This window comes from Sorex araneus, chromosome 1 (genome assembly GCF_027595985.1).
Source record: "Sorex araneus isolate mSorAra2 chromosome 1, mSorAra2.pri, whole genome shotgun sequence".
Lineage (NCBI taxonomy): Eukaryota > Metazoa > Chordata > Mammalia > Eulipotyphla > Soricidae > Sorex > Sorex araneus.
In genome coordinates this window covers 301922415-301947880 of record NC_073302.1, presented here as the reverse complement: position 1 = coordinate 301947880, position 25466 = coordinate 301922415, and the positions used below count along the sequence as shown (strand labels likewise).

At 57.4% G+C, this 25466-nt stretch overlaps 1 protein-coding gene across 2 annotated transcripts in view; it reads left to right on the top strand.

Annotated features, from left to right (window-relative positions):
* The window catches only part of PTK2B (protein tyrosine kinase 2 beta), a 92865-nt gene that overhangs the window by 58142 nt on the left and 9257 nt on the right, over positions 1-25466 (top strand). For both annotated transcript variants that reach the window (XM_055145431.1, XM_004614733.2), the window contains exons 3-23: positions 6813-6991; positions 7523-7610; positions 7878-7957; positions 12517-12579; positions 12740-12794; positions 13060-13200; positions 13575-13649; positions 14104-14205; positions 15321-15438; positions 16609-16648; positions 16908-16954; positions 17647-17697; positions 17893-17990; positions 18605-18689; positions 18800-18900; positions 19385-19500; positions 22115-22215; positions 22434-22523; positions 23106-23310; positions 24040-24148; positions 25184-25252. In XM_055145431.1, coding sequence (XP_055001406.1) covers positions 6813-6991; positions 7523-7610; positions 7878-7957; positions 12517-12579; positions 12740-12794; positions 13060-13200; positions 13575-13649; positions 14104-14205; positions 15321-15438; positions 16609-16648; positions 16908-16954; positions 17647-17697; positions 17893-17990; positions 18605-18689; positions 18800-18900; positions 19385-19500; positions 22115-22215; positions 22434-22523; positions 23106-23310; positions 24040-24148; positions 25184-25252 — 2013 coding nt within the window. The remainder of the gene's footprint in view (positions 1-6812; positions 6992-7522; positions 7611-7877; positions 7958-12516; positions 12580-12739; positions 12795-13059; positions 13201-13574; positions 13650-14103; positions 14206-15320; positions 15439-16608; positions 16649-16907; positions 16955-17646; positions 17698-17892; positions 17991-18604; positions 18690-18799; positions 18901-19384; positions 19501-22114; positions 22216-22433; positions 22524-23105; positions 23311-24039; positions 24149-25183; positions 25253-25466) is intronic.

The following is a 25466-nucleotide window of genomic DNA, read 5'->3' as shown; positions in this document are numbered from 1 at the left end:
TGGGTGGATGGATGGATGGATGGATGAGTGGATGGATGAGTGGATGGATGAGTGGATGGATGAGTGGGTGGATGAGTGGGTGGATGGATGGGTGGACCAGTGAATGGTTGATTGGGTTATTGTCCACATACAGTGACTTCACCCCATTCTCCCCAGTTCTCTGTAATTCAGGCTGATAGCACATGGCTCTGTGATCCAAACTTTTAATCCCATCATTGGTCTTTTCAGCCTGAAAATAGCAAAGGCCTTAACTGACTCATCTAATTAGCATGCACTCAGATGTGGTCGAAGGCACCCCCATAAACAATAAAATAATCCTGTCCCTTTATTTTTTATTAATTTATTCTTTTATTGAATCATAATGTGGAATCCTGTCACTTTAGAGATTCCTGGCTTCCAGACTCCTCTCTAGAAGTTAGGGCAGAGACCAGTAAAATTATCATACAGCTTCCCTCTGTGTGTCTGTGCATGCATGCATGTGCGTGCATGTGTGTGTGTGTGTGCACGTGCACATTTGTGTGCGCGTGCACATGTGAACACATGCGTACATCACCTACTTAGAAAACCCCCAAGGTCTGTTTCATCTGAAGAGAAAATCCAGCCTCTGGAAAGCTCTGGACTCCAGAGGCTCTTCTGGAGGCTGCAGTGCTCCCTCGGAGTCTCCTTTTACTCTGAAGTTATGTCAGGGCTGGTTTAAAAGCTGAAAGAAGGTCACGGGTCAACTCACAGGGCTGGAGTGCATGCTGAAGTCCTGGGTTCAAACCCCACCGTGGCCAGTTGCCTGGAGCAGCGAGCCAGGAACAGGCTCTCAGAGCCACTCGGTGCTGGTGTGTATGAATTACTCTTCATACACACATGCACACATGCGCACACACACACACACACACACACACACACACACATATGCCCTTGATGGCTATTCTTCTTCTCAGTTGTTTTGCAGTAGGTGCCACTCCATCACCCATAAGACTTGAGTGTTAGTTTTCCCCCAACAAACAGCGACAAACAGCGCTGGGGGAAAAACAGTTTTCCCCCAACAAACAGCGACTCGTTCTAGAGAATGAGACTGCAGCCATCTGAACCAGGAGGTCATTGTCGCTGTACCGTCCGCACCCTAGAGCCTGCCCTCACCCCATCAACCGGGTTCCAGAAGCGTCTGTTCTTCCCTGGCCCAGGCGTAGTCACTGCATCTGCTCATCTGTCTCTTTGGCCTCTGACACGCAAGATTTCCGTGCTCAGGACAAAGATGGAGAGATGGTTGCATGGGCGGAATGCGCGTTTGCATACAAGAGGTCCAGTTCAATCCTTTGGTTTTTGGTGTCCCCTCCCTGCCCACTGCCCCACCAAGCACCACCAGGAGCGATCCCTGAGTACTAAGCTGGGAGTACTGAGTATTCTGAGTATGGGCATGGCCCACAGCCCTCCCAGAAAAGAAAAGGGGGTACCGACCTTCTATTCTTCCCCTCTCGAAGAGACCTTGGGGCTCATTACTGATGCAAGGGATGTGTCCGGACCCCTCAGGATGGAGTGGTGCTTATTCTGTCCACCTGTTTTCTCTCCCAAAACCCTGCTGGCTTGTGCTTCATATTTGATTTGCTCTAAAGGGAAAGACACCCACGCTGGGTCAGTACCTAGTCGGCACCAAGCTGCAACATTACAGCCCATAGATAGCACCGAGTATGGCACCCGCTGGCAACTTTCTATTTCCGTCCTTTCCTCTCTGTTCCAGCTGGCGTTCTGCTGTACAGGGGTGCGCTCCCCCCACCCCCCCCCACACACACACATACCGCTGTTTGTTTATCTGGTTTTGGTTCTGTTTTATTCAGGGGAGTGTGATCTGTTCCCATCTGGACATATTTGGGTGCTCAGGTTGCCCCGGATTTGGGCCCTGGCAGGTCTTCCAGAGGATCCTGTTTCCTCGCTGTACATCCCACCCCCGCTCAGCACTTCCTTTCTCCCACACACAGAATGTGGTCCAGGCTCATTGTGTACCTTCCTTGCCCTGACTCCGGAATCAGCCATTCTGCAAGGAGGGGTGGCAGGCCCGGAACCTTTGAGCGTATAAAGATATTTGGACACGGACACTCGGCGTTTGCAATGGCCACTGAGCTTGGTCAGCAAAGAGCTTCCTGTTGGTTTCTCCCTGTCCTTTCTCTCTCCCATCTACCCATCTGCTTCGCTGGCGAGTCATGAATTCATACCAAGACTCTCAATTCTAGTCCCTCATCAATATGTCCTTCCCTGTGCCATATTTTCGGTACTTTCCACAACAGCAACAAGCTTAATTCCCCTTCGCCACAGTCTGTTTCTGCCTTGGCTCACCGTGCATGCAATCCCACTGAGGTCACCTGCCCATTGAGGTCACCTCCACCTCCCGCCAGACCCTCTGTGCCCAAGCCCTTGGCCGTGCTCTTTGACCCCCCAGCCAAACCCCTACCTCCTGGGGAGGAGCTGCGCAGGGCTGTCAGCCGAGCCAGGATCTGGCTTTGTGCTGTCAGGCATTGTTTCAGGAAACCCCAGCACCTACGGGAATGACCGTGTTCTAGTGAAGTTGCCATTCTTCAGGGTTTTAACCTCATGCCAGATTTCTGTCCTCAGTTTTGCTAATTGAACCCCCGCAACGCCATTCAAAGCAGACACTGTTATTTTTCTCCTGTGGGTGAGAAAATGCAATCGGGGGAGCTGAAATCTTGTCCGAGGCCATCGCGGTAGGAAGTGGAGGCGGAGGGAGCGCAGGAGTCTGACCCAGGGTTTGGCACTCCGCCTGGCAGCGCCGTCACTTCTAAACCCACAGGAATGAGTCGGCCGGCGTTCTTTGCATTTGCTGATTCCTTCGCTGAAATAGATTTAGAAGTGGTAGAAAGGCTTGGCCGAACTCACCTTCCTGCAGATCACAGTGATAAAAATCTAGCTGGAATCCAAGGGTCAGTTGTCTGGAAGGCCCTGGACCGGGAAGCTAGAGGGAAATCGCTTCTTGAGAACTGAAGTACAGGAAGGGAGGAGGTGGGCCTTGTGACTTTTGCTGGGGTGGGGGCCTCGAAGGGGTCATTTCCAATCCAGGACAGGTTTCCAGGGCAGGAAGCTGCACTCCCACCGCCGTATCGGCTTGAGACTGAGAGCCCCAAAGCTTACGGGGCATCCGGGAGCCAAAGGTGGGGGCGAGCCTCCTGCCCACGACCAACTGATGAATTTTAAAAGAAAACTGAATTTCCAGAAGCAGCAAGACTGACGCTAAGGAGGAATCCATTTGAGACCCAGGATACTGGTGCCCTGTACCCGCAGAAGGCGCTGCCCAGAGGCATATAAGACACGCTGAGCAAGCAGAGGTCTGTGGCAGGGTTGAGGATGGGCCCCAGTGCTGGGAAGATGCCTGGGCTCCCCCTAGGACCCAGGCGTGTAATCCCAGTTAATGTGCACCTGACTTGGAGCTGGAGCGAAAGGACAGTGGGGAGGGCTCTTGCCTTGCACGCAGCTGACCCACGTTCCATCCCCAGCAGCATCCCAGAGGGTCCTCAGAGCACCAGCAGGAGTGATCCCCGAACACAGAGCCAGGAGGAGCCCCCGAGTACTGCCAGCTGTGCCCCAAAAACAAACTGAAAAAAATTCAACAGCCTGTGTGTGTGTATGTGTGTGTGTGGTTTTACTTTTTTTTTTCTTTTGATGTGTCGAATCACTGTGAATCATAGAGTTTTTCCTGATAGAATTTCAGGCGTGCAATAATCGAGCACTCATCCCTGTACCCAGCGTCTGCCTTCCCTCCACCCATGTTCCCAGTTCCCCCCTGCCCCCCAACCTGCCTCTACGGCAGGCACTTTTCCCTTTTTCTTTTTTCCTTTTAGGTACCGTGATTTTCAGCAGACTCTTAAAGAGAAATTGGCAAGTTGATTTTCTAAAACATGAATATGTATAGGATGAGAATCAGAGATCTAGAATAGCACAGTCGTCTTGGCGGCAGTAGAAGCTTATACTCTGCACTCGAGATCTCATCCCAAAGGGCAGAGCCCTGGGACAGCGGGGAGGGCATTTGCCTTGCATGCAGTTGACCTAGGTTCGATCCCCGGCATCCCATAGGGTCTCCCAAGCACCGCCAGGAGCAACTCCTGAGTGCAAAGCCTGAACATTACCCGGCGTGTGACCCAAAAAGAAAAAAAAAAAATCTCATCCCCAACTGTCGGTGCTCTAAGTCCATATGTAGCTTTAGAGACTAAGTATTCCCTCCTCCAGAGCTAATGGTATTAGGTACAGGGTGGGGCCGGCAGCAGCAGACATCAGCAGGACGAAAGCTAGAGTTCAGAACTAGATCTAAACCAATATGAGCCCGTTAATATTGATAAAGGCAGCAAAGCAGTCCCTTTGGGATGGATCAGCCAGAAACTGGGGAGGCATGATCTCAGATTATTCGTCATCACAGTTACGTGGCCCCTAATGGCAAGATACTCTCTGGGAAGCGCATTTTCAAGTGTTTCCGTCATCATGACACAGACCTGGAGGCTTTTGCCTGCCACAATTCTCTCCTAACCACGGGACCATCATAGGCGGCCCGTCACCGGCTGGAGCATCGTCACGTGGCATATGCATGAATGCTGAGCCCTGCCTCACACTGGCACGATGCAACCAGCGTCACCTGAAAGTAAACAATGACTCTGGAACAGATGCAAGAGAACAGATGCTCCGTGGCTTGGAGGCAGGCAGAGATTTTCTTAGATGCAGAGTGCACTGGTCATGAGAGCCAATGGCGATACACTCGCTTTATCCAAAACACTGATAAGGAAATAAGGAATGGGCATAGTACAAACCAGGGGAAAAGAGTCATAAAGTGCGTACAAAGTCCTTTATCTAAAACCTCCTACAACTGAGTAGTGCAAAGTCAGCACAGAAGAATAGACCAGGTCCTCAGAGCACTACCAGGTATGGGTCCTATTAACACATACACACACACACACACACACACACACACACACACACACACGGCTAAGGAGCTTAGAGATTCTTCACAGAGGAAGAAAAGAATACATGGGATATACCGAGGGAACAGATGGAAATAGTCCCAGTATCACCTGTCACCAGATGTTTTTACATCACAGCCATGGCTCAGATGAAACAGAATTCTTAAAGCACGTGTCAGAGAAGGGGTGGTGTAGTGGGCTACTCATGCCCCCCAGAATAAATATGAAATGGAATCATCTGAGCAATGGCTTATATACCTAAGTCTGCAGCTTCCTTTGAGACAATAGTCTCACTCCTGAATATTTATCCCAAGGAAATAATATATGTGCGCCATGGGAAAAGGCCTAAGTGGTAATATTTATGATGTGTCTGTTCACAATAGCTGGCAGGAAGAGAAAGCACAGGGACCTCGCAACAGAGCAAGGAAGAATCCCACTGAGGTGAATTTGTAGACTAGAATATTATTCACCGATGAAAAGGAACAGTTCCTGATACAGGCTTATCTCTCTTTGCAACAGCATGGTTGGATCCCAGCTACAGGGAATGGTAAAATCTGGACACAACAGAGTATATCCCCAGTGGCTCCTTTATTAGGACAATCTGAAACAGACAGAGTGAAATCATTGTGTGGGGGGGACAGGGGACGTGGGTGCCTGGAAGTAGGGGGTGGGAGCAGGCAATGGCGGTGGCCTCAGGTGGACACAAGGGGAGTCTGTGTCACCTGGGGAATGTGTGGTTTCCATGGGGGACTTGTGGCTACACATCGTCCATTGCCCTGCATGATTTCACTGTGTATTTAACCTCAGAAGGTCAAGGTGGGGGGTTGAAGAGTTGGCGGGTGGTCACGGCTGAAGCTTAAATGGCAGAATGGGGTCACTTCTGCACTGGGCTTGTGGACATGGAGGGGTGTTCACCTGCTAACTGTTGACATCTGTGTACTCAGCCCATGCTGGAAGGTTCTGATCAGTCTGAGTCCCGGCCCAGGGGTGTGTGTGTGTGGGGGGGGGGAGTGAGACTGACTGGTGGGCACGGAAGGCTCCTGTTAAAACCGGACTCCGGGCTGACAGGAGGACTCTGGGGAATGGCCACGTGGACAGGGGGAGGGAGGGTGAAAGGCCCACTGGGCAGCCTCCCTCCCGTGGACCAGGATTAGTGACAGCTGTGGTGGGGGGCCTTCTGTGCCTCGGTGTCCCCACCCTCACCGAGCAGGGGCCCACTGCCCAACTGGGAACTTGCTTTATGGTACGGGAAGGATTTCCCCCACTTAGCGCTCCTGGTGTGGGCGGGGCCTGTGGGGCAGCGGGGGCGAGGCCTTTAAGCCAGGCGTAAGAGGAGCGTTTCCCGTGGAAACGTGAAAAAACAGACTTCATAGCGTGCAGGCGTGCGCCCAGAGCATCGCCCCCCATCCCACTGGGGTGGCCGAATCCGCTCCTAGGGGGAGGAGGTAGGAACGTGGGGCTCTCATTCACACGGGGGTGGGGGGGGGGCTGCTCCGACACTGCCCCCTGGGAGCCGTTGTTGTCGGGGTTGAAGCTCTGGACTGCACATGGGCAAGGCTCTACCTGATGAGCCACCCCACCCCATCCCAGCTCCCAGCCAGTGCCTGTTGCACGGGAAAGCGGGCGTCACATGGAGCGTCCCCCCTGGGAACACACCACTGAGCCTGCAAGGTGCCCTGGCCCGGGGGTCAGTCCCGGCTTCCTGCTGTGAGCTGAGTGACGCCCCCCCCCCCACCCCAGGCGCCCATCTCAGCACCTAGGGGTGAAACCCAGCCCTCCCCGTGGCATGCACAGGGGCTCTGCCCAGTGACAGAGCCAGCCTCCGCGGGCACCCCCGCAACTTGGCCCATCTCCCTCCCTTCCCAGGAGGTCATCACCTCCATCCTGCTGAGCGGGCGGATAGGCCCCAACATCCAGCTGGCCGAGTGCTACGGGCTGCGGCTCAAGCACATGAAGTCAGACGAGATCCACTGGCTGCACCCATACATGACAGTGGGCGAGGCACAGGACAAGTACGAGTGTCTGCACGTGGAAGCCGAGTGGAGGTACGGCCTTCCCCTGGCCTGGCAGCTTCCGGCCCCTGGAGAGTCTTCCGGGAAAGCTCAAGGGGATCTCAGGCTTGGGGACCCTCCTCGGCCCCCGAAGCACCCTGTGTGTGTCTGGGACCCTGGATGTGGCTCGGCGGTGGAGCACTCACCTTGCATGGGGAAGACCTGGGTTCCATCCCCAGCATCACCACTCCCACAAAACAGGGAAGAGGAGGAGGAAGGGGAGGAAGGAGAGGAGGAAGCAGCGTGATGAATCCCTGGGGCTGAATTTTTTCCCCAAACGTGTGTATTTGCAGAGACCTCACATGGGCTCAGCACGTGGCCCTGGGGCAGGGTGGTGGCGGTCCCCCCAGACAGGCTGCCCTTGGTGCGCTGGGGAGAGAGGGTGGGGCCGGGAGGAACCAGACAGGGCTGTGGAGGGGCGCGTTCCCACCACCACTGCCCCCAGTCTCTGTCCTCAGAGGGAGGGGGTGGGGCAGGGCCGGCAGGCTGCCCCCCACACGCACCCCCTGCACCTTCTGCTCCCAGGTATGACCTTCAGATCCGCTACCTGCCCGAGAACTTCCTGGAGAGCCTGAAGGAGGACCGGACCACGCTGCTCTACTTCTACCAGCAGGTGGGCGGCGGGGCCCGGGAGCACTTCCCCGGGGCCGGGCAGCGCCCCCACCCGGCAGCCCCGGCTCAGAAGGGCAGGCAGCAGGGCAGTGGCGGGGGAAGGGGTCCCCCAGAGCCTCCGCGGTCAGGTTGGAGCGGGACCCGCACCCCTGCTCTGTCGCTCTGACCCTCCTCTGCAGGGCGGGGCGGGGCGGGTGAGGGGGGTGGAGCCGGGGCGACCCCTGTGGGCGGGCTGCGCGGGCGTGACTGTGACCCTGCCTGTCCCCAGCTCCGGAGCGACTACATGCAGCGCTACGCCAGCAAGGTGAGCGAGGGCATGGCCCTGCAGCTCGGCTGTCTGGAGCTCAGGTACGCCCGAGAGAGGGCAGGGCCTTCCTCTGCGCACTCCCGCCCCCGCGGCTCCCCGGACCCTGCCAGGAAGTCTCCAGTCCTGGGGGTGACTGGTCAACCACGCTTGCCTGTCTCTGACCCAGAGGGCTGGTAGAGTCCTGGGATTCTGAGTGTGCCTGTAGAAATCCCGTGTGGCCGTGTGCTTGTGTGTCTGTGTGTGTCTATGTGTCTGTGTGTCTGCGTGTGTCTGTGTGTGATTATGTCTCTGTGTGTCTGTGTGGATCTGTGTGTCTGCGTGTGACTGTATGTTTGTGTGTGTCTATATGTATCTTTTTTGTGCGTCTGTGTGTATCTGTGTGTTTGTGTGTATCTGTGTCTGTGTGTGTCTGTATCTGTCTGTGTGTCTATGAGTGTCTGTATGTGACTATGTCTGTGCGTGTCTGTGTCTGTGTGTGTATCTGTGTGTCTGTATGTGACTATATGTCTGTGCGTGTCTGTGTCTGTGTGTCTGTCTGAGTATGTCTGTGTGTGTCTTTGCATGTCTGTGTCTGTGTGTTTGTGTGTGTCTGTATGTGTCTCTGTGTGTGTGTCTGTGTGTGTCTGTGTGTGTCTGTGTGTGAGTCGGGGGGTGCTGAGTCCAGGCTCCCAGCGGGCCATGGGCAGAGGTCCCTGTCGCCTTAGCTACTGATTGCCCGTGTGCTTGCTGCTTCAACCCGACAGAGACAGCGGCACCCGTGTTCCCTCTAGACCCAACCACAGGACATTTTCCCAGCCTAAGAAGCTCCTAGGTGGCTGCAGCCCATGGCACAGCGGGGAGACACTTGCTTGCACACAGCTGCTCCGGGCCTGACCCCCCCAGCACTGCAGATGGTCCCCCAAGCAGCGCCAGCAATGACCCCTGAGCACAGAGCCAGGAGTCAGCCCAGAGCACTGCTGGTGCCACCCTAAAACACTAAAATCCAAGTAAAGAGAACAGCAGCAGGGCGAGGCAGGGGTCACTGGTGCGAGCCCGCGCATTGCCATCACACCCGCCCGCCCGGGGCGCTGGTCACAGCTGCTCTGAGAACACTTGGTTCCGTCCATGCTCCGGGGCTGAGCACTGAGGAGCAGAGAGCTTGACGCTGCCGCCCAGTTTGCATCCGGGGGTGTCCACGAACCAGAGTCACTTCTCCGTGTGGCAGGGACAGCAGCGCTGCTGCAGCCCCAGGGCCTGCTGGGCTGAACACGCCGCCCGGCCCTTGCTCATCTCCCGCACACGAGCACTTCCTGCCCTTGCCCGTGTTTATGCTCGAACCCAGGGCCGCACTCCTCCCTGGCCTGTTTCTGTACTCCTGGCTTTATTTTCTAGAGCACTTTGGGGTGGGAAGCAAAGCTGAGAGGCAGCTACACATTCTGTAGACTTTGTTGTCAGTGGACTTTGCTCCCTGGAGCGCTTTCCGGCTCTGGTGAAACCGAGAGGGAAGCACATGTCCCCCCAGCCCACACCACACCAGGGCGCCCCTTCTCTCTGAGGGAACTGCCGGAGTCCCCACCCCCACCTGGGTAATGGCGCCTTCACCCTGCCGGTCACTGGGTCCCCTTCACTGCCCTGGCCTCCCTCTGGACCCCACCGGCCGGGCCTTCCTCCCACGACACCTCAACTACCCATCTTTCTCTTTCTCCGAGTTTTGCCTTTCTCAGACCCAACCCTAACCAGGGACCCACTGATTGATCCATTGGACATGCCCTCTGCAGCCAATCGGATTCTCTCCCGACACCCTCCCCCGCCCCCCAATGTGTGAAAAGGTGAGATCCAGGTTCCACCCACCCAGTTGGAGGCACCAGGTACCACCCCCTGCCCTGAGACATTGAGGGCCTCTGCCCACCCCCTGCGGAGCCCAGGAATGGCCCCAAATGCATGTGAGACTGGACGTGAGCTGAGCAGTGACCAGTAATAAGGACAGACAGACGAGGACTCTCTCGGCCGGTTCTGTTCCTGTCTCATGGTCAGCGCTGGCGGTGGGCCCCCGCCGGGGTCTCCCAGCCCTGCTTCCTCCTCCTCGGGCTTGTACCTGCCCTGTCGGCCCCTAGTGGTGGCCGAGCAAAGTTGCAGGCTGGGCTGGGACAATGGGCACTGCAGGCTGTGTGTGGTTGGGGGGGGCGGGGGGGGAGGGTGCCCCCAGCCCACGACAGCGGCTGAGTCAGTTGGGCCGCAGCCCAGAAGATCAGGACGGTCGGTTCCCCGACGTCCCCGTGATGTTCTAGAACTCCCTGCGTGAGCCGCGGGCAGATGGTGGGCGCAGATGGCGCTCACTCAGCATTGAGTGCCTTGGTGACTGCTGGGCAAAGGGGGAGGCTGGGGGGGCAGGGAGCGAGCTGGACCCCATGTCCTCCCCCCAGTGGCCTTTCCTAGTGAATTATTCCACCCCCCTCCACCACCACCAGCAGGACCACACCATCCTCACTCTGAAAGCACGGGGACTTTATTGATTTGTGGGGGTCCGGGGCTGGGGCCACACCTGGTGGGGCTCAGGGCATCATATGTGTTTCCAGGGACCGAAGCCCGGTCGGCCCCATGCAAGCCAAGTTCCTTAGCTGCTGTGCTACCTCTCAGCCCCCACCCCCAAATGTGCTCATGTGAGGTTGGTCCACCCCCTGGCTGCCAGGACACCCTCCCCGTAGCTTCTTGCCTGATTGTCATTTCAGTTACAGCTGAAGGGAGAGTGCAGGGGTTAAGGTGCTGGGCCTGCAGGCAGCAATCCTGTTCACTCCCTGGCACCACAGAGGGTCCCCTCGCATCACCAGGGGTAGCCCTAGGGACCCCCCCCTCGAACAACTCCTGGGAGCCTGGGCACTGCTTGGCACTGCAGCACCGTGCCCTCGGGGTCTCAGAGTGAACCGGCCGCTCACTGCCGTAATACAGTTTCAAACTCGGGAGCCTTGCCTGCACCCTGGAGAGAGATCAGCTAGAAACTCCTTTCCGTTCTGTGAGGTCGACGTCCAGGGCGAGTCCTGCGGCCTCCCCCACCCTCGCTGCTCCTCCTTTGCTTGGTTGTAACCCAGAAAAGGTTGGCTGAGTCTTTTTCGCTCTTGCTTCCCCTCTGCCCAAACTCCTGGCATTGGAGGCCACCTAGCACGGCCCTGTTCAACACAGCCCCATCCACTGAGCTTTCTCCCCTGGTAAATGGCTTTATAGCCCTACTTATGCCTGCTGTTGCAGAGGGACCCCAACTCACTGGCCTAGCACCCTCTTTTCAGAAAAAATAAATTAGACCACTCTGCACCCCTACAAATCTACCTTTTAAAAAAATTTTTTTTTATTTATTTATTTTGCTTTTTGGATCACACCTGGCAATGCACAGGGGTTATTCCTGGCTCTGTACTCAGGAACCACACCTGGCGGTGTTCAGGGGACCCTATGGGATGCTGGAAATCGAACCCGGGTTGGCTGCATGCAAGGCAAACACCCTACCCGCTGTGCTATCACTCCAGCCCCCACAAATCTACCTTCTTGAATCAGAAAATCACCCCCGGTGGTGCCTGAAGTTACTACCAGCTATCTCCTCTTCATTCCAGTGCCCCTCAGGGCATTGGCCTCACCCACCTGGGCATCCCTGTCTGGAGAAAATACTCTAAAAATACTCAAGAGGCTGGAGCCCCTTGCGTCTCAACACGAGGAGTTGCCTCAGTCCGTTGCAGTTGAACCTCAGCTAGCTGACTGCCCCTCTCCCTCCCACTAGTCTCAGAGCACGAAATGCGGGCGCAGTGGGCAGACAGGTAGCTGGGTGAGGGAGTACTGAGTTCATTAGTGGACCCCACCCCCAAACCCAGGTATGGACCCAAGGGTCAAAATTGGGGCTCTGTAGAAACAGCCCGTCAAAATCTCATCCAGCATCGTCTCTAGAGGAGGGAGAGTTTAATCACTTAAATCAATTTCCCAACCTTCCCCCACCACGGCCCCCTTCTGACCTGGTTCCTTCCTGAAGCACCCCCCTGCTTTACGGGTCCGCCCTCTAGTCTGGACATTTGGCCACATGGAATACCCCAGGGGCGTATGGGCTCCTTTTGAGAAATGCTGCCCTAAAGAACAGTGTTTAGAAAGGGAGAAAGTCCTAACTGCCCCCTAGCGATGGGATTAGGGATCACTTTGATTTCCGTGTTCCTTCTTGGCTACTTGGCATCTGTGCCACAGTTGATCACTTGCTGAAATGAGCACACACACATGCACACACACAAAAGATGCGCGTGCACACACACACGAGTACTCAAAGCATATGCACGCACTCATGCGCACACTGGGTATTTCAGAGACGTGTGAGCAGAGAGCAGTCTCGATGCGGAGCAGCCTTCAAGATGGGGTCCTCAGAGGGACCCCTGAGGGTGGGCTGCTGGGACCTTCAGTGCAGAGACCCCAGAGAAGCCCCTCTTCCTTCTGCATCTGTCCCAGTATTGGCTTCCTAGATATTGGTGTTTTTGGTTTTCCTCATTCTCACCTGCCTCCCCTGGGTTGCGGCAGTTCATGGGGGAGGGGGTCAGGGGTTCCAGGGTGTGTGTGACGGGGGGTAGCCCCTTCCCCTCCATGCTTTCTCTCTCTCCAGGCGGTTCTTCAAGGACATGCCCCACAATGCACTTGACAAAAAGTCCAACTTCGAACTGCTGGAGTAAGTCCCAGGGGTACCCCTGCACATGCCCCCCTTTCCCATTTGCTAGACCAGCAGGGACCGAGAACCCCCATCCTCCCGACCTTCCCCCACAGGCTGGGTGTTGGGGGACTGGCTGGGGGACAGCAGGTGCAAAGCTGCCTTTCTCCCCCTCTTTCAGGAAGGAAGTGGGGCTCGACCTGTTTTTCCCCAAACAGATGCAGGAGAACTTAAAGGTGAGCAAAGCAGGAGCCTCAAAAGACCCCCCAGGGGGCTCCCCACTATCAGAAGGCTAAAAAGGGCATGAGTTGGGATTCCCGGAGAGGCAGGGTATCTGCTCTTGGAACTTCTGAGACTTCCCGGGCCCACCCTGGGACCAGAAATCCAGAAACCTGCACCCAAGGGCGTGTGCTTTGGGGAAGAGGAGACTGCAGAAGTCGGGTGGGGGGAAGGGGGCGCAGGCAGCCTGGGCACCCCGCTGACCTGTGTCCCCCCCTACAGCCCAAGCAGTTCCGGAAGATGATCCAACAGACCTTCCAGCAGTACGCCTCACTGCGGGAGGAGGAGTGTGTCATGAAGTTCTTCAACACGCTGGCGGGCTTCGCCAGTATAGACCAGGAGACCTACCGCTGCGAGCTCATTGTAAGGCCCCGCCCAGAAGGGAACATTCCCCGCCCACTCCCCACATCACGCCCACACCACGCCCCTCGCTGGTAAAGCCACGCCCACATCATGCCATCATATGTATGGCCACATCTCTCTTTGGCCCCGCCCCTGGTGGCCGGACCCTCGCCCCCCAACTAGGGATTCTGCAGTTCCAGACTTGTGCCTTGCAATCCTGGCCAGTGGACTGTCCCTCTGGACTCTTCCAATCCTGATGTCAAAAAGTTTCACCCAGAATCCCAACATGAAATTCCAGAGGGCTCCAGTGGGGAGGGGAGTCACGGGGTGATGTGGGTGTGGGGGTTGGGGTAGACCATGCCGAGGCCACAGTGCCCTCTCCCCTTCTTTTCCAGCAAGGGTGGAACATCACGGTGGACCTGGTCATCGGCCCCAAAGGCATCCGCCAGTTGACCAGCCCGGATGCGAAGGTGAGAGGCTGAGCGTCCAGTCTGTTGCCCCTCCCCCAATGCCTTTTCCCCTGCTCCTGTCCCTTGCACCGAGGGGGTGAGTGGGCGTCTGGGGTGGGAAGAGGCAAAGACACCGTGATTGCTCTCCTGGTTCAGACATAAGGGCTGCTCTCTCACTGTGAGAGGGCCACAGATTACCTGGAAAGCCAGGAGCCGGGGTCCTGCATGGCCCTGCCCTCTCTCACCTCCTCCCCCCACCCCCCGGTTGGACACATGGCACATGACCTTGGGCAACCCCCCCCCCACAACTCCAGATTCACTTTCTCTTCTGCTTAGTGAGGGCCTGAGATCAGCTGACCCTTCCGGGCCTCCATAGTTTTTGACTCTCTTAGCTGTATCCCGGAGAGAGAGAGGCCCCTGTTCTTCGTGCAATCCCCCTCTGGCCTGACTGAAGAAACACCCCCTCTTCCAACAGCCCACCTGCCTGGCTGAGTTCAAGCAGATCAAGTCCATCCGGTCCCTGCCGCTGGAGGACAACCAGGCCTTACTGCAGCTGACCATCGAGGGGGCCCCCCAGGTGAGACCGCCAAACAAGGGCTGCAAGATGCAGGCTGGGACTCCCAGCCTGGCCAGGGACCACTGCCTTCTCAAGACTCTAGTTTCAAAATGCTACACGGAATTTGGTCCAGGACCTAGCTCAGGGGATATGGCACGTATGTGCCTGCCAGAGCGAGTCCTGAGTTCGATCCCGGGGCCCAGATCTTCCCTCCCCAGCACTTCTGGGTGTGGTGGTCCCCCTGGCTTTTTAAAGACCCCTAGTTCTTAGTCAAGGCACCAAGAAGATGTCACAGTGTAAGGAAAAAAAGGTCAGTAGCGGGGCTGGAGCGATAGCATGCGGGTAGTGTGTTTGCCTTGCACGCAGCCGACCCGGGTTCGATTCCCAGCATCCCATATGGTCCCCTGTGCACTGCCAGGAGTTAATTCCTAAGTGCAGAGCCAAGAATAACCCCTGTGCATCGCTGGGTGTAACCCAAAAAGAAAAAAAAAAAGGTCAGTAGCCGTTGAGGGAGTTTCTAGGGTAATGATGGTAACATATTCAGGGCAAATTTTCTCAGTAACAGTGACTAGAAATTGGGGTACAAGTCAGAGCTAGAGAACTGTGAGCTCAGCCCTTCGTGGGGGGAAGAATCAGGCTCAGGATACAGGAGGCCCCTCCCCCTCCTCCCCCTGCGTCTCCCGCAGTGCCTGAGTTTCCCTTCCCTTCATAGGCACCAGCTAGGCTCAAGGCACTGAGTTTTGCTCTTCCGGATCCAAATAGCTGCCAGACAGGGCTGAAGAACTAGTACAGCAGATAGGGCACTTGCCTGGCACCTCATGGCATAGAGTCCCCAAGTACCACCTCTGAGCACAGAGCCAGGAGGAACCCCTGAGTACTGCTGGGTGTGGTCCCTCAAACAAACCCCAAATAGCAAGTAACTGCTAGTGTCCCTCGGCGGAGCAGGAGTCAGTGGGGGGATGACATGGGCGTCCCTGTAAGGGGGACACAGTGCCCCCAGCTGTGCGCCCAGGAAAAGAGGCCCCCGTGTCCCCGCTGGGCTGGGCGCCCCTCCTGCCCCTCGCCAGCCCCGTGAGAGGGGGGCAGTCTGTAGCCAAGGTCTGGGGGTCTGACCCTTGATGGTTTCTTCTCGGCAGCCCTTGTCCATCAAGACCTCTTCCCTGGCGGAGGCTGAGAACATGGCGGACCTCATAGACGGCTACTGCCGGTTGCAGGGCGACCACCTGGGCCCCCTCATCGTCCACCCCCGGAAAGGTGCGTGTCGGCTTCAGGGGAGAGACGGGGGGGGAGCGCCGACTCACCCAGGCACCAAGGGGAGGCTTTCAGAAGTGTGGGAAGGGGCTCTCCATGCTCCCCCAGTGCCCCCTGTGTCGGGGGGTCCTGCCTGGGGTCCTCAGCTCGGGTCCCACCCCATCCACCTGCCCCTGAGCCTGCTGGCCAAGCGTCAGGGAGCAGGCTGGCTTCTGTGCACAGGCCGAGGACCCTGAAGGGCCAGGCTGCAGCAGGAACAGTGTGGGGGGGTGGGGGATTGTATATGTTGTGGGGGGTATGGAGTGTGTGGGGGTGGTGGTGTTTGTATATACTGTGTGTTGTGTGTATGGTGTGTGTTGTGTGCCTTGTGTGTGTATTGTATGTGGTGTGTGGTGTTTGTATATTGTGTGTGGTATTTATATATTGTGCATTATGTGTATTGTGTGTATGTTGTATTTGGTGGTGGATGGTGTGTGTGTGGTGTTGGTCTATTGTGTGTGGCACTTGTATACTTTGTGTGTTGTGTGTATATTTATGTGGTGGGTGTATGGTGTGTGTGGTATTGGTATATTGTGTGTTGTATGTTTTATGTGGTGTGTGTGGTATTGGTATATCGTGTGTGGTTTTTGCATACTGTGTGTGTTGTGTGTATTTTTTATGTGGTGTGTGTATGGTGTGTGTGGTATTGGCATATTGTGTGTGGTACTTGTTTATTGTGTGTTGTATGTTTTATGTGGTGTTGGTATATCTTGTGTGGTATTTGTATACTGTGTGTTGTGTGTATGTTTTATGTGGTGTGCGTCTGGTGTGCGTGGTGTTGGTATATTGTGTGTAGTATTTATATACTGTGTGTGGTGTCTGTGGTGTTATGTGTGGTATGTGTTGTGTATGGTGTGTGTGGTGTGTTATGTTGTAGGTGGTACATGGTGTGTGTGTTGTGTGTATGGTGTTATGTGTGTCTGTCAGTCTTTCTGTCTGTCTGTAGTGGTGGCAGGAGGCATCTTCCTTGCACAGAGAAGATTCCTGAAGGGGAATGAGCAGCTTCCACTGGGCCTCGGGGTGTTGGGGTTGTGGGGGGCAGTGGTGGGTGGGCCCCCAGTGTGACTCACGGGAGGGTAGGTCCACCCCCCCGGGACTCATGCCCTGCCTCAGCCCGCCCCTCTGTCTCCCCAGATGGCGAGAAGCGGAGCAGCCTGCCCCAGATCCCCCTGCTGTGAGTACCCGGGGCTGTTCTACCCACTGCGCTTCCTGCCTTCCGGGGGGCCAGGAGCCCTGGGCGCTTCCCAGGGGCCCACTTCTCCCCGGTGAACCCCAGTGAACTCTGGCGGGGGCTTCTGGAGTCCTGAGGCCACCCATCGGAGCATGGGAGTGAGACCGAGCCACGCCTGGCCTGGCCCACGCTCCCAGGGGGCTGCCGGGGGTGGCTGGGGGCGGGCAAGGGTGCCCGGGGGCTCACTGGGCCTCTCCTGCAGGAACCTGGAGGCCCGGCGGTCACAGCTGTCGGAGAGCTGCAGCATAGGTGAGCCAGCCCCGCCTCCTGGGGCACGTGGTCAGGGGCCTGACCGCTCCGACCTCTCGGTTCTGGATGCTGGACTTCAGGGTCGAGGCTGGACATCCAAGGTCAAGGTTGGACGTCCAGGGTTGAGGCTGGACTAGGTCAAGGTCAAGGTTGGATGTCCAGGGTTGAGGCTGGTCATTCAAGACCAAGGCCAGATATCCAAGGTGAAGGCAGGGTCCACACCTGCTGAGGCTGCCCCTGGCCAGCAGACGCCCATGCCGGGGAGCTGAGAGTGCTGACCTCTTGCTCTTCAGAGGCCACTGACACCACCTCCCACCCCAGAGGACCTAATCTATACCCAGTACCCACCCACGGCCTTACCCCCCAGGACTGCCCCACTGCAGGGACGGTGCGGGGGTGGGAGTGGAGAGCAGGGCCTGGACATCCACATTTGGGCTCACCAACACTCAGACCACAGCAGGGCGAGCATCTGACAGCGCATGGGAGGTGGCTGCATCCCTGGACACGCATCTCGTGGACAGGACATGGGAGATAGGGGTGCAAGCCGGGGTCGGGCATTGCGGCTGTGCTGAGCCCGGGGCAGAGCCGGGGGGTCACAGCCCCCAACGGGGGCCCCCTGCTGTCCCCATTGCATGGTCCCCCAGAGCCGCAGGGGGCCGCCCGCCCACCTCGCTCTCTCACTGCCCTTGCAGAGTCGGACATCTACGCAGAGATCCCCGACGAGACCCTGCGAAGGTCGGGAGGTAGGGCCTGACCTTGTGGCTCTGGGGGGCCCCTGAAGTCACCCTCAACCCCTCAGCCCCGCACCGTCCGTGCTGTGGGAGCCTCTGTGGGGGCCGGGGAAGCCCTTCCCCTGCCCAGACCCCGGGTATCGACCGAGCTGTGATGGGGACGGGGTGCCCGGGTCCGAGCGTGTCTGGCTCTCTCCACCCGCACAGGCCCCCAGTACGGTGTCTCCCGGGAGGACGTGGTTCTGAATCGGATTCTCGGGGAAGGCTTCTTTGGGGAGGTCTACGAGGGGGTCTACACGAATCACGTGAGTTTCGCTCATTCTCCGCTCTCCGGTGGGATGACAGAGGGGCTGGGCTATGGAATGTTCTGGGGGACTTCTGGAATGTTCTGAGCCATGAAGGGCCCTGGCAGTTGGCATTCACAACATGAATGAAATCCCCAGGGAGCATCTCCGTGGAGAAGCAGAGTGGGGGCAGTGCCTGGGGAGGTGTGGGGCGAGGGGGGGGCGGGTGTGTGTGTGTGTGTGTGTGTGTGTGTGTGTGTGTGTGTGTGTGTGTGTGTCCTGGGCATGGTTGCTCGGGGAGTGGACGAGGGGCCAAGGGGCCGGGTCAGGTTGCGGGGGCAACCTCTGCCTCTGTGAGCTGAACTTTGTGAGTGAGGACAGAACACAGGGAGCAGGGTCATGGCAGTGGCCGGGCTCATGCCCGGGTCCCACTCTGGGGGCGACTGTGCCCTGATCCAGGCAGGCAGAGGCCTGAGTTGTCGGAGCCCCAGCATCCCTGCGGGTTCCCTGTACCTGTGTCTGATGTCACCTGTGCAGTGGGGCTGTGGGAAGCGAGCAGTGACGCGGGAGGGAGGCCCCATGCCCTGCGCTCCCCAGCTCTCCACCCCCCAGCCCTGCACCCCCTCTCCTTGCAGAAAGGGGAGAAAGTGCACGTGGCCGTGAAGACCTGTAAGAAGGACTGCACCCAGGACAACAAGGAGAAGTTCATGAGCGAGGCAGGTGGGTACCCGGGCGGGGACATGCCTTGGCCTATGTCCCCCCACCCCACCCCTCAGAGCGCCGGTCCCGAGGGACCTCAGCCCAGGACCCTCCCTGCCACCCTGTTTCAGTGATCATGAAAAACCTGGACCACCCGCACATCGTCAAGCTCATCGGCATCATCGAGGAAGAGCCCATCTGGATCGTGATGGAGCTGTACGCCCACGGAGAGGTGAGCCCCTGCTGGGCACGGAGGGCCGGGCAGTGGCCCCTTGTTCCCGGCTTCCTGCTGCTGGGCTCAGAAACGACCCACAGTCCCTGGTACAGGGAATGTTAGTTAGAGGTTCGGCCAACCTGCCTGCCTCTAGGGAAGAGCCCAGCTGCCCGAGGCCAGCTCCCAGCCTCGCCCAATCACCGGCCCCTGACGTCACTCCCCTTCCCTGAGTCACGCCCTTTCTGGCCCTCTGACGTCACTTCCCTTTCCGCCCCACCTGACATCACTGCCTCTTGGCCTTATGACGTCACTCCCCTTCTGGCCTTCTGACGTCACCGCCCTTTCCGCCCCCAACCTGACGTCACTGCCTTGGCCATCTGACATCACTCCCCATCCCTGATGCCACTTTCCTTCCAGCTGCCTGACGTCACTCCCCTCTGGCCCTCTGACGTCATTTCCCTTTTCGCCCCCACACCTGACGTCATTCCTCTTCTCCCCGCAGCTGGGCCACTACCTGGAGAGGAACAAGAGCTCCCTGAAGGTGCTCACGCTGGTCCTGTACTCGCTGCAGGTCTGCAAGGCCATGGCCTACCTGGAGAGCATCAACTGTGTGCACAGGTGAGGGGTCCAGCGCCCAGCGTCTGACTGTTCTCTGGTGCCTGACAGGAAATGGTCCCTGCTGCCGCCCAGTGCTCCCTGTCCTGGCCACCGTTTGGGGGGATGAGGAGCAGGCTGGAGGGCGGCTGCAGAGAAGACCTGGGTCCCACCCTTTCCGCCCACGCCGCAGGGGCAGCCCCTGAGTTCAACACCCTGGGACTGTCCAATCACCCCTTGAGCTGCCTGAGTGTCCTCGGTGACTGTTGTCCACTCACAGACGGTTTAGCCAACAGAGGCACGGTTGGGCTCTGTGCCCCTTCCCTGAAAAGGGGTCCGCGCCCCAGCTGAGGAGGTGTGTTCTCAGGGAGCCGGAGCCTGGGGGGATGTTCTGGAGCACTGCAGCGAACTGACGCTTTCCGAACTCCAAGCTACCCAGTCAGTCACGTGTCTCTAGGGAGACGATGCAAAACCAAGCTGAGGATAGCATTCATTCACTCACTCCTTCACTTCCTCATTACTCAGTCATTGATTCATTCACTTTTTTATTACTCATTCAGTCATTCAGCACTCATTTACTTTCTCATTATTCAGCCATTCATTCACTCACTCATTCACTCACTCATTCACTTCCTAAATAGTCATCCAGTTATTCATTTCCTCATTACTCAGTCATTCATTCATTCACATCCTTACTACTCAGTCATTCAGTCCTTCAGCCACCCATTCATTTCCTCACTTCCTTGTTTCTCGATCATTCATTTATACAGTTACTCAGTCACTCATTCATGTTCTCATTACTCAGCCACTTATTCATTTCCTCATCACTCAATCATTTACTCACTTCCTCATTTCTCAGTCATTCAATTATTCAGTTACCCAGTCATTCATTCAGTCATTTGCTCTTTCATTTACCAATTTCATTACTCAATCACTCATTCAATCACTTAGCCCAGCTCTCATTCCATCACTCATTCACTCAGTCACTTGTTCATTTACCCATTCATTCACTCATTCATGTACTTGCTAATTCACTTTTTCTCTCATTCATGCACTTTTTCATTCACTCATTCATGGCCATCTACTCACACTAGCCCTCATCACTTATCTGTTCACTCATTCACTTACTCATCTACTCATTCACTTATCTACTCATTTACTCGTTCATACTCATCCATTCATTCACTCGCTCATATATGCATACACTCATTTATACACTCATTCATAGTCATCTGCTCATACTCTTATTCACTATTCACTTATCTATTCATCCACTTATTTACTTATTCACTCATTCACACACTCCTTCATTCACTTGTTCATTCATATATTCACTTCATTCACTTGTTCATTCATATATCCAGACCAATTCATGCAGTCATCTATTCATACTCATTCATTCATTCATTTACTCATCCACTCACTCATCTACTCATTAATTCAGTTATTCTCTCATTCACACACATGCTCGTTCACTCACCCACTTGCTGACACACTCATTCACTGACTCATTTACTCACTCATCCAGCAAATATTCTTCTAATGATAATAGTAATATTTTTCCTCCTGGAGCTTGTTTTCTAGTAAGATGGTAAACACGAGCTGTAAAAGCCATGGAGCAGAGGTGGAGGGGTAATAGATCCGTCCCCAGAGTGTGGGTGATGTCAAGGACAGGGAGTGAACCTGTGGTGAGGCCGGAACTCGAGGGAAACTGAGTCGGTAGGTCCCCCTTTGGGAGGCATGAGAGCAGGGCACTCTGGGCATCTCCCCTGTGCTCGGGACCCCCAGAATGTCTAGATCATGAGTCGGTGAATCACACTTCGAGGGGTCTGACTCTCCCTCGCAATCAGCTCCGAGCAAGCCCAGAACCTGGGCCATCCACTGTCTGGAATTGCAGAGGTCACTGGGACCCAGGAAGCTGGTGGGACGCTTCCTCGAAGAACCAACAGTAATAGGGCCAGTGCTGTCATCCCTCCATGGCCCGTGGGGTTGATTTCAGGACCCCGTGGGTCCCAGTACTGAGGGTGCTGGGGTTCCCTGGGTAAAACAGCACAGGATGTACAGGGTCCACACACGCCCTCCCACAGCCTGTCCACCCTCCCTGGATCACCACCTAGAGGCCTCATAGCATGTAAATGCCTCGGTCATAGCTGGTTATAGCTGGTCATAGCTGTTCCTCTCTCGGAACAGAAAGGGTCCGCGAGCCCATACAGACACCCTGACCCTCATCAACCAGAATGGTGCAGTAGCTGGGGGGCTTGCAGTAGGTGGGCTGGATGCGGGAAACCCGGGATGCCCAGGGCAGGATGTGGAAACCACAGGGCAAGTGGGAGCCAGAACCCAGTTTCCATTGAAGACACCACAATTGAAGCGGAGATGGGGAGTGATGCTCAGGGTGGGGTCAGCTCAGGTGGGCTCAGCCCAGGAGGGGAAAGGCCCTCAGGGGCATTGGGCGGGGTGAAGAAGAATGGGGCGGGGTCCTCGAAGAACCAACAGTAATAGGGTAAAACCCAAGCAGAGAGGAGCAAGATGAGGCACGTTGATCGACAGAAGCTTCTGGATCCCTGGCCAGCGTCCTCCTTCTGCTTCCCTTGATCTGTGCATTGGGGTCTCTGAAGCCTTCTGGTCCTTCCTACAGGGACATCGCCGTCCGGAACATCCTGGTGGCCTCCCCGGAGTGTGTGAAGCTGGGAGACTTTGGCCTTTCCCGGTACATTGAAGATGAGGAGTATTACAAAGGTGAGGGGGTGTCCCCCCTGGGGGGAGGGGGGGCGCTCCCCAGACTCTGCTTTGACCCTCAGAGGATGTTGGAGCAAACATCCACCCACCCCCTCCCCCCAAAAAAAATCACACCAGGTGTGATCAGGGGCACACAGGTCCTGGGATCTGGAGAATAGGCAGCGTTTCTGGACTTTTCTTCCCTAAATATCTCCTGTCAATTCTGTGGCCCCATAAAGCCTCTGTGACTCGTCTGCCCATCAAATGGATGTCTCCCGAGTCCATCAACTTCCGCCGCTTCACCACAGCCAGTGACGTCTGGATGTTTGGTGAGTGGGTTTGGGAGTGGGTCTGATAGTGACCCTCAGATAACCAGGCTGAGAGGGATCTGTTTCCTCTCAGCCCCCCGAGACGTTCCCGGGGGTGGGGTGAGTGCTGACCAGCCTTCCTACAAAGGCTCTCGAGGCAGGGGAGCCCTGTCCCCCAGGCCTGGACAATGAGGCGGAGACCCCCAGAGGGACCCTCCAAGGCGAGCTCTGAGGGAGGCCCAGGGACCAATGAGATCAAGTCCAGGCTGAGTGAGTGCAGCCTCTGGCTCACACTGTGTAGACTGCCGGCACCTTCCACCATCACTGTTCCTCCCCACTTCCCAGCTGGGGAAACTGAGGCTCATTGTGTCAGCGGCTCACTCGTGGTCGGCGCCAGCTTCAGCCCCAGCTGGGGGACAGAAGCTCCCTGAGATGCAGCCCCAGATCCCGGCCTCTGATGAGCCCCCTGCAGCGCCCCCGTGATTCCACTTCCCAGGCGTGGGAGCTTTGGCCACTGTCACTGTCACATGCAGGGTGGGGTCCGGGCCTCCTCCCTTGGGGGCAGTGCAGGGGGCCTCATTGAGCACCCCCTGCTGCCCGCAGCCGTGTGTATGTGGGAGATCCTGAGCTTCGGGAAGCAGCCCTTCTTTTGGCTGGAGAACAAGGATGTGATCGGGGTGCTGGAGAAGGGCGACCGGCTGCCCAAGCCAGACCTCTGCCCGCCCATCCTCTACACCCTCATGACCCGATGCTGGGACTACGACCCCAGCGAGCGGCCTCGCTTCACCGAGCTCGTGTGCAGCCTCAGGTGAGAGGGGCAGGGGCTGTGGACACAGTCCCGGGAGGGAGAGCCGCCCACAGGGCAGGGACCCCGGGAGGGAGAGCCCCCCCCACAGGGCAGGGACCCCGGGAGGGAGAGCCCACCCACAGGGCAGGGACCCCGGGAGGGAGAGCCCCCCCACAGGGCAGGGACCCTGGGAGGGAGAGCCCACCCACAGGGCAGGGACTCTGGGAGGAAGAGCCCACCCACAGGGCAGGGACCTCGGGATGGAGAGCCCATCCTTAGGGCAGGGGCTGTCAGGAGCAGCCCTCAGGATTTGGGGGTCTTGGGTCCCCTCACAGGAGGCGGCAGGCTCTGATCCTCGAGTTTAGGGACCCTTGCCCCCAGAGCTGTTCCTTCACACCCCCACCATCGCCCCTGAAGCTGGTGCCCACCCCGCTGTGACTGTCGGAGGGCAGGGTGGGACCAAGGTCACTCAGCACTGCCACCCAGGGAGTAGACCCCAATGGACAAGGCACATGCCCTGCCCACTGCGTACCCTCCGGCCCATGTGCCCACTCTGGATTCTTTCATTCCTGGGGTACCTGCCCCTGTGTGCCCTCTGGCTGATGTGCCCATTCTGGATTCTCTCATTCCCCCACACCGGGTCCCCAACAGTTCTCCCACTCGGGGTGGGGGTCCTCATCTAGGCTGCAGTGGCCAATGGAGGGGAGTGTGGGGCCATGTCCATCCCCTCCTCCGACCACTCCTTGGCAGTGACATCTACCAGATGGAGAAGGACATCGCGATGGAGCAGGAGAGGAGCGCCCGCTACAGACCCCCCAAAATCCTGGAGCCCACCGCCTTCCAGGAACCCCCACCCAAGGTGAGCCCTGACAGAGGCTCTGTTCCCAGCCCACCACTCTGGGCCCTTCTGCCCGGCGTCCTCCTGCTGGCCGGGCTGAGTTGGCAAAAGCCCAGATCTGGGGGACAGCCACCGCCCACCCACCCCAAAGCATCCCCCCGACGAGAGGCTGGAGCTCCCAGTGTTCCATGGGGATGTTTGTTTTGTTTTCTTTGTTCGGGGGCCACTCCTGGAAGTGCTCAGTGGATACCTGGGGTTGCACTGTGCTGCTGCTCTGGCCACTTTGTGAGGAGAATCGGGTCCTGCTGGAGCCCCCAGAGGGAGCCTCACATCCCCCCTCCCGGGGAACCTCTGGGCTTGGGTACCAGTGTCCTGCTTCCGTGTACTTGGGTGGGCCTGGGGGGCCGTGCCTGTATTCATCGCCCACCTGCCCTGCCTAAGTGCCACGCGTGGGGTGGCTTGGTTAAGACAGTTGCAGGCCAGTCCAGGGCCCAACAGACGTGCTGGCTGTCGAGGGCCTGCTTACAGGTGGCCAGTTCCCAGTGGGGTCACAGGGGGAGAGGGGACAGCCCCCCATCACCTCCCCAATTACCTTCGCCTCCACCAGCCTCCTTTGGGCTGGGCTTGGGTCTGTGGCTGGGCTCTGGCTACATTGTAGCCCTGTCCCCTCCAGCCCAAAGCTCTCCTCTGTGCCCCTTTAAGGGCCAGCCTATCCCCCCACTCCACACTCACCTTTTCCACAAAGTCCCTTGATGGCCTTAGCACCCTGCCCCCACCTCCTTCTGCATGTCAGGGGTCTCTGCACCACTTAGGGACAGCTGTTCCCTCCCTAGGGGGGATGCACATGGGAACAGGGACCCCTTTCACCAGCAATGACCCCAGGGGACAGAGGCCCCTCCCTGCTCCTGCCCAGACCTTGGCGCGTCCTGAATGACCACTGGCAGAAGCCGATGCTTTCACACGTGACCTGGCCCTCGGCTCTAGACCAGCTTGGCCATCTCCGAGCTCCTGCCTAGAGGGACATGGGGGTGACCAGCGCCTCTGTTCTCTCCCCAGCCCAGCCGGCCCAAGTACAGGCCCCCTCCTCCGCAGACCAACCTGCTGGCCCCCAAGCTGCAGTTCCAGGTACGCATGCCCCAGGGGGCTCTTCCCCGCCCTCCAACCTGCCCTCAACCCTTCTGTGCCTTCGGGCCCTGGACACGCCCCCGGGGACTCTTTGTGGGCATCCAGAGGAGAACCTGAAGTCAGAGTGTCCGGGGGACAAAGAAGCAACGTGCTCAGCAAAGGAGGGCAGGACAGCCTCTGGCCACTGTCCATGGCACTGTGTCCTCCTGTCCAC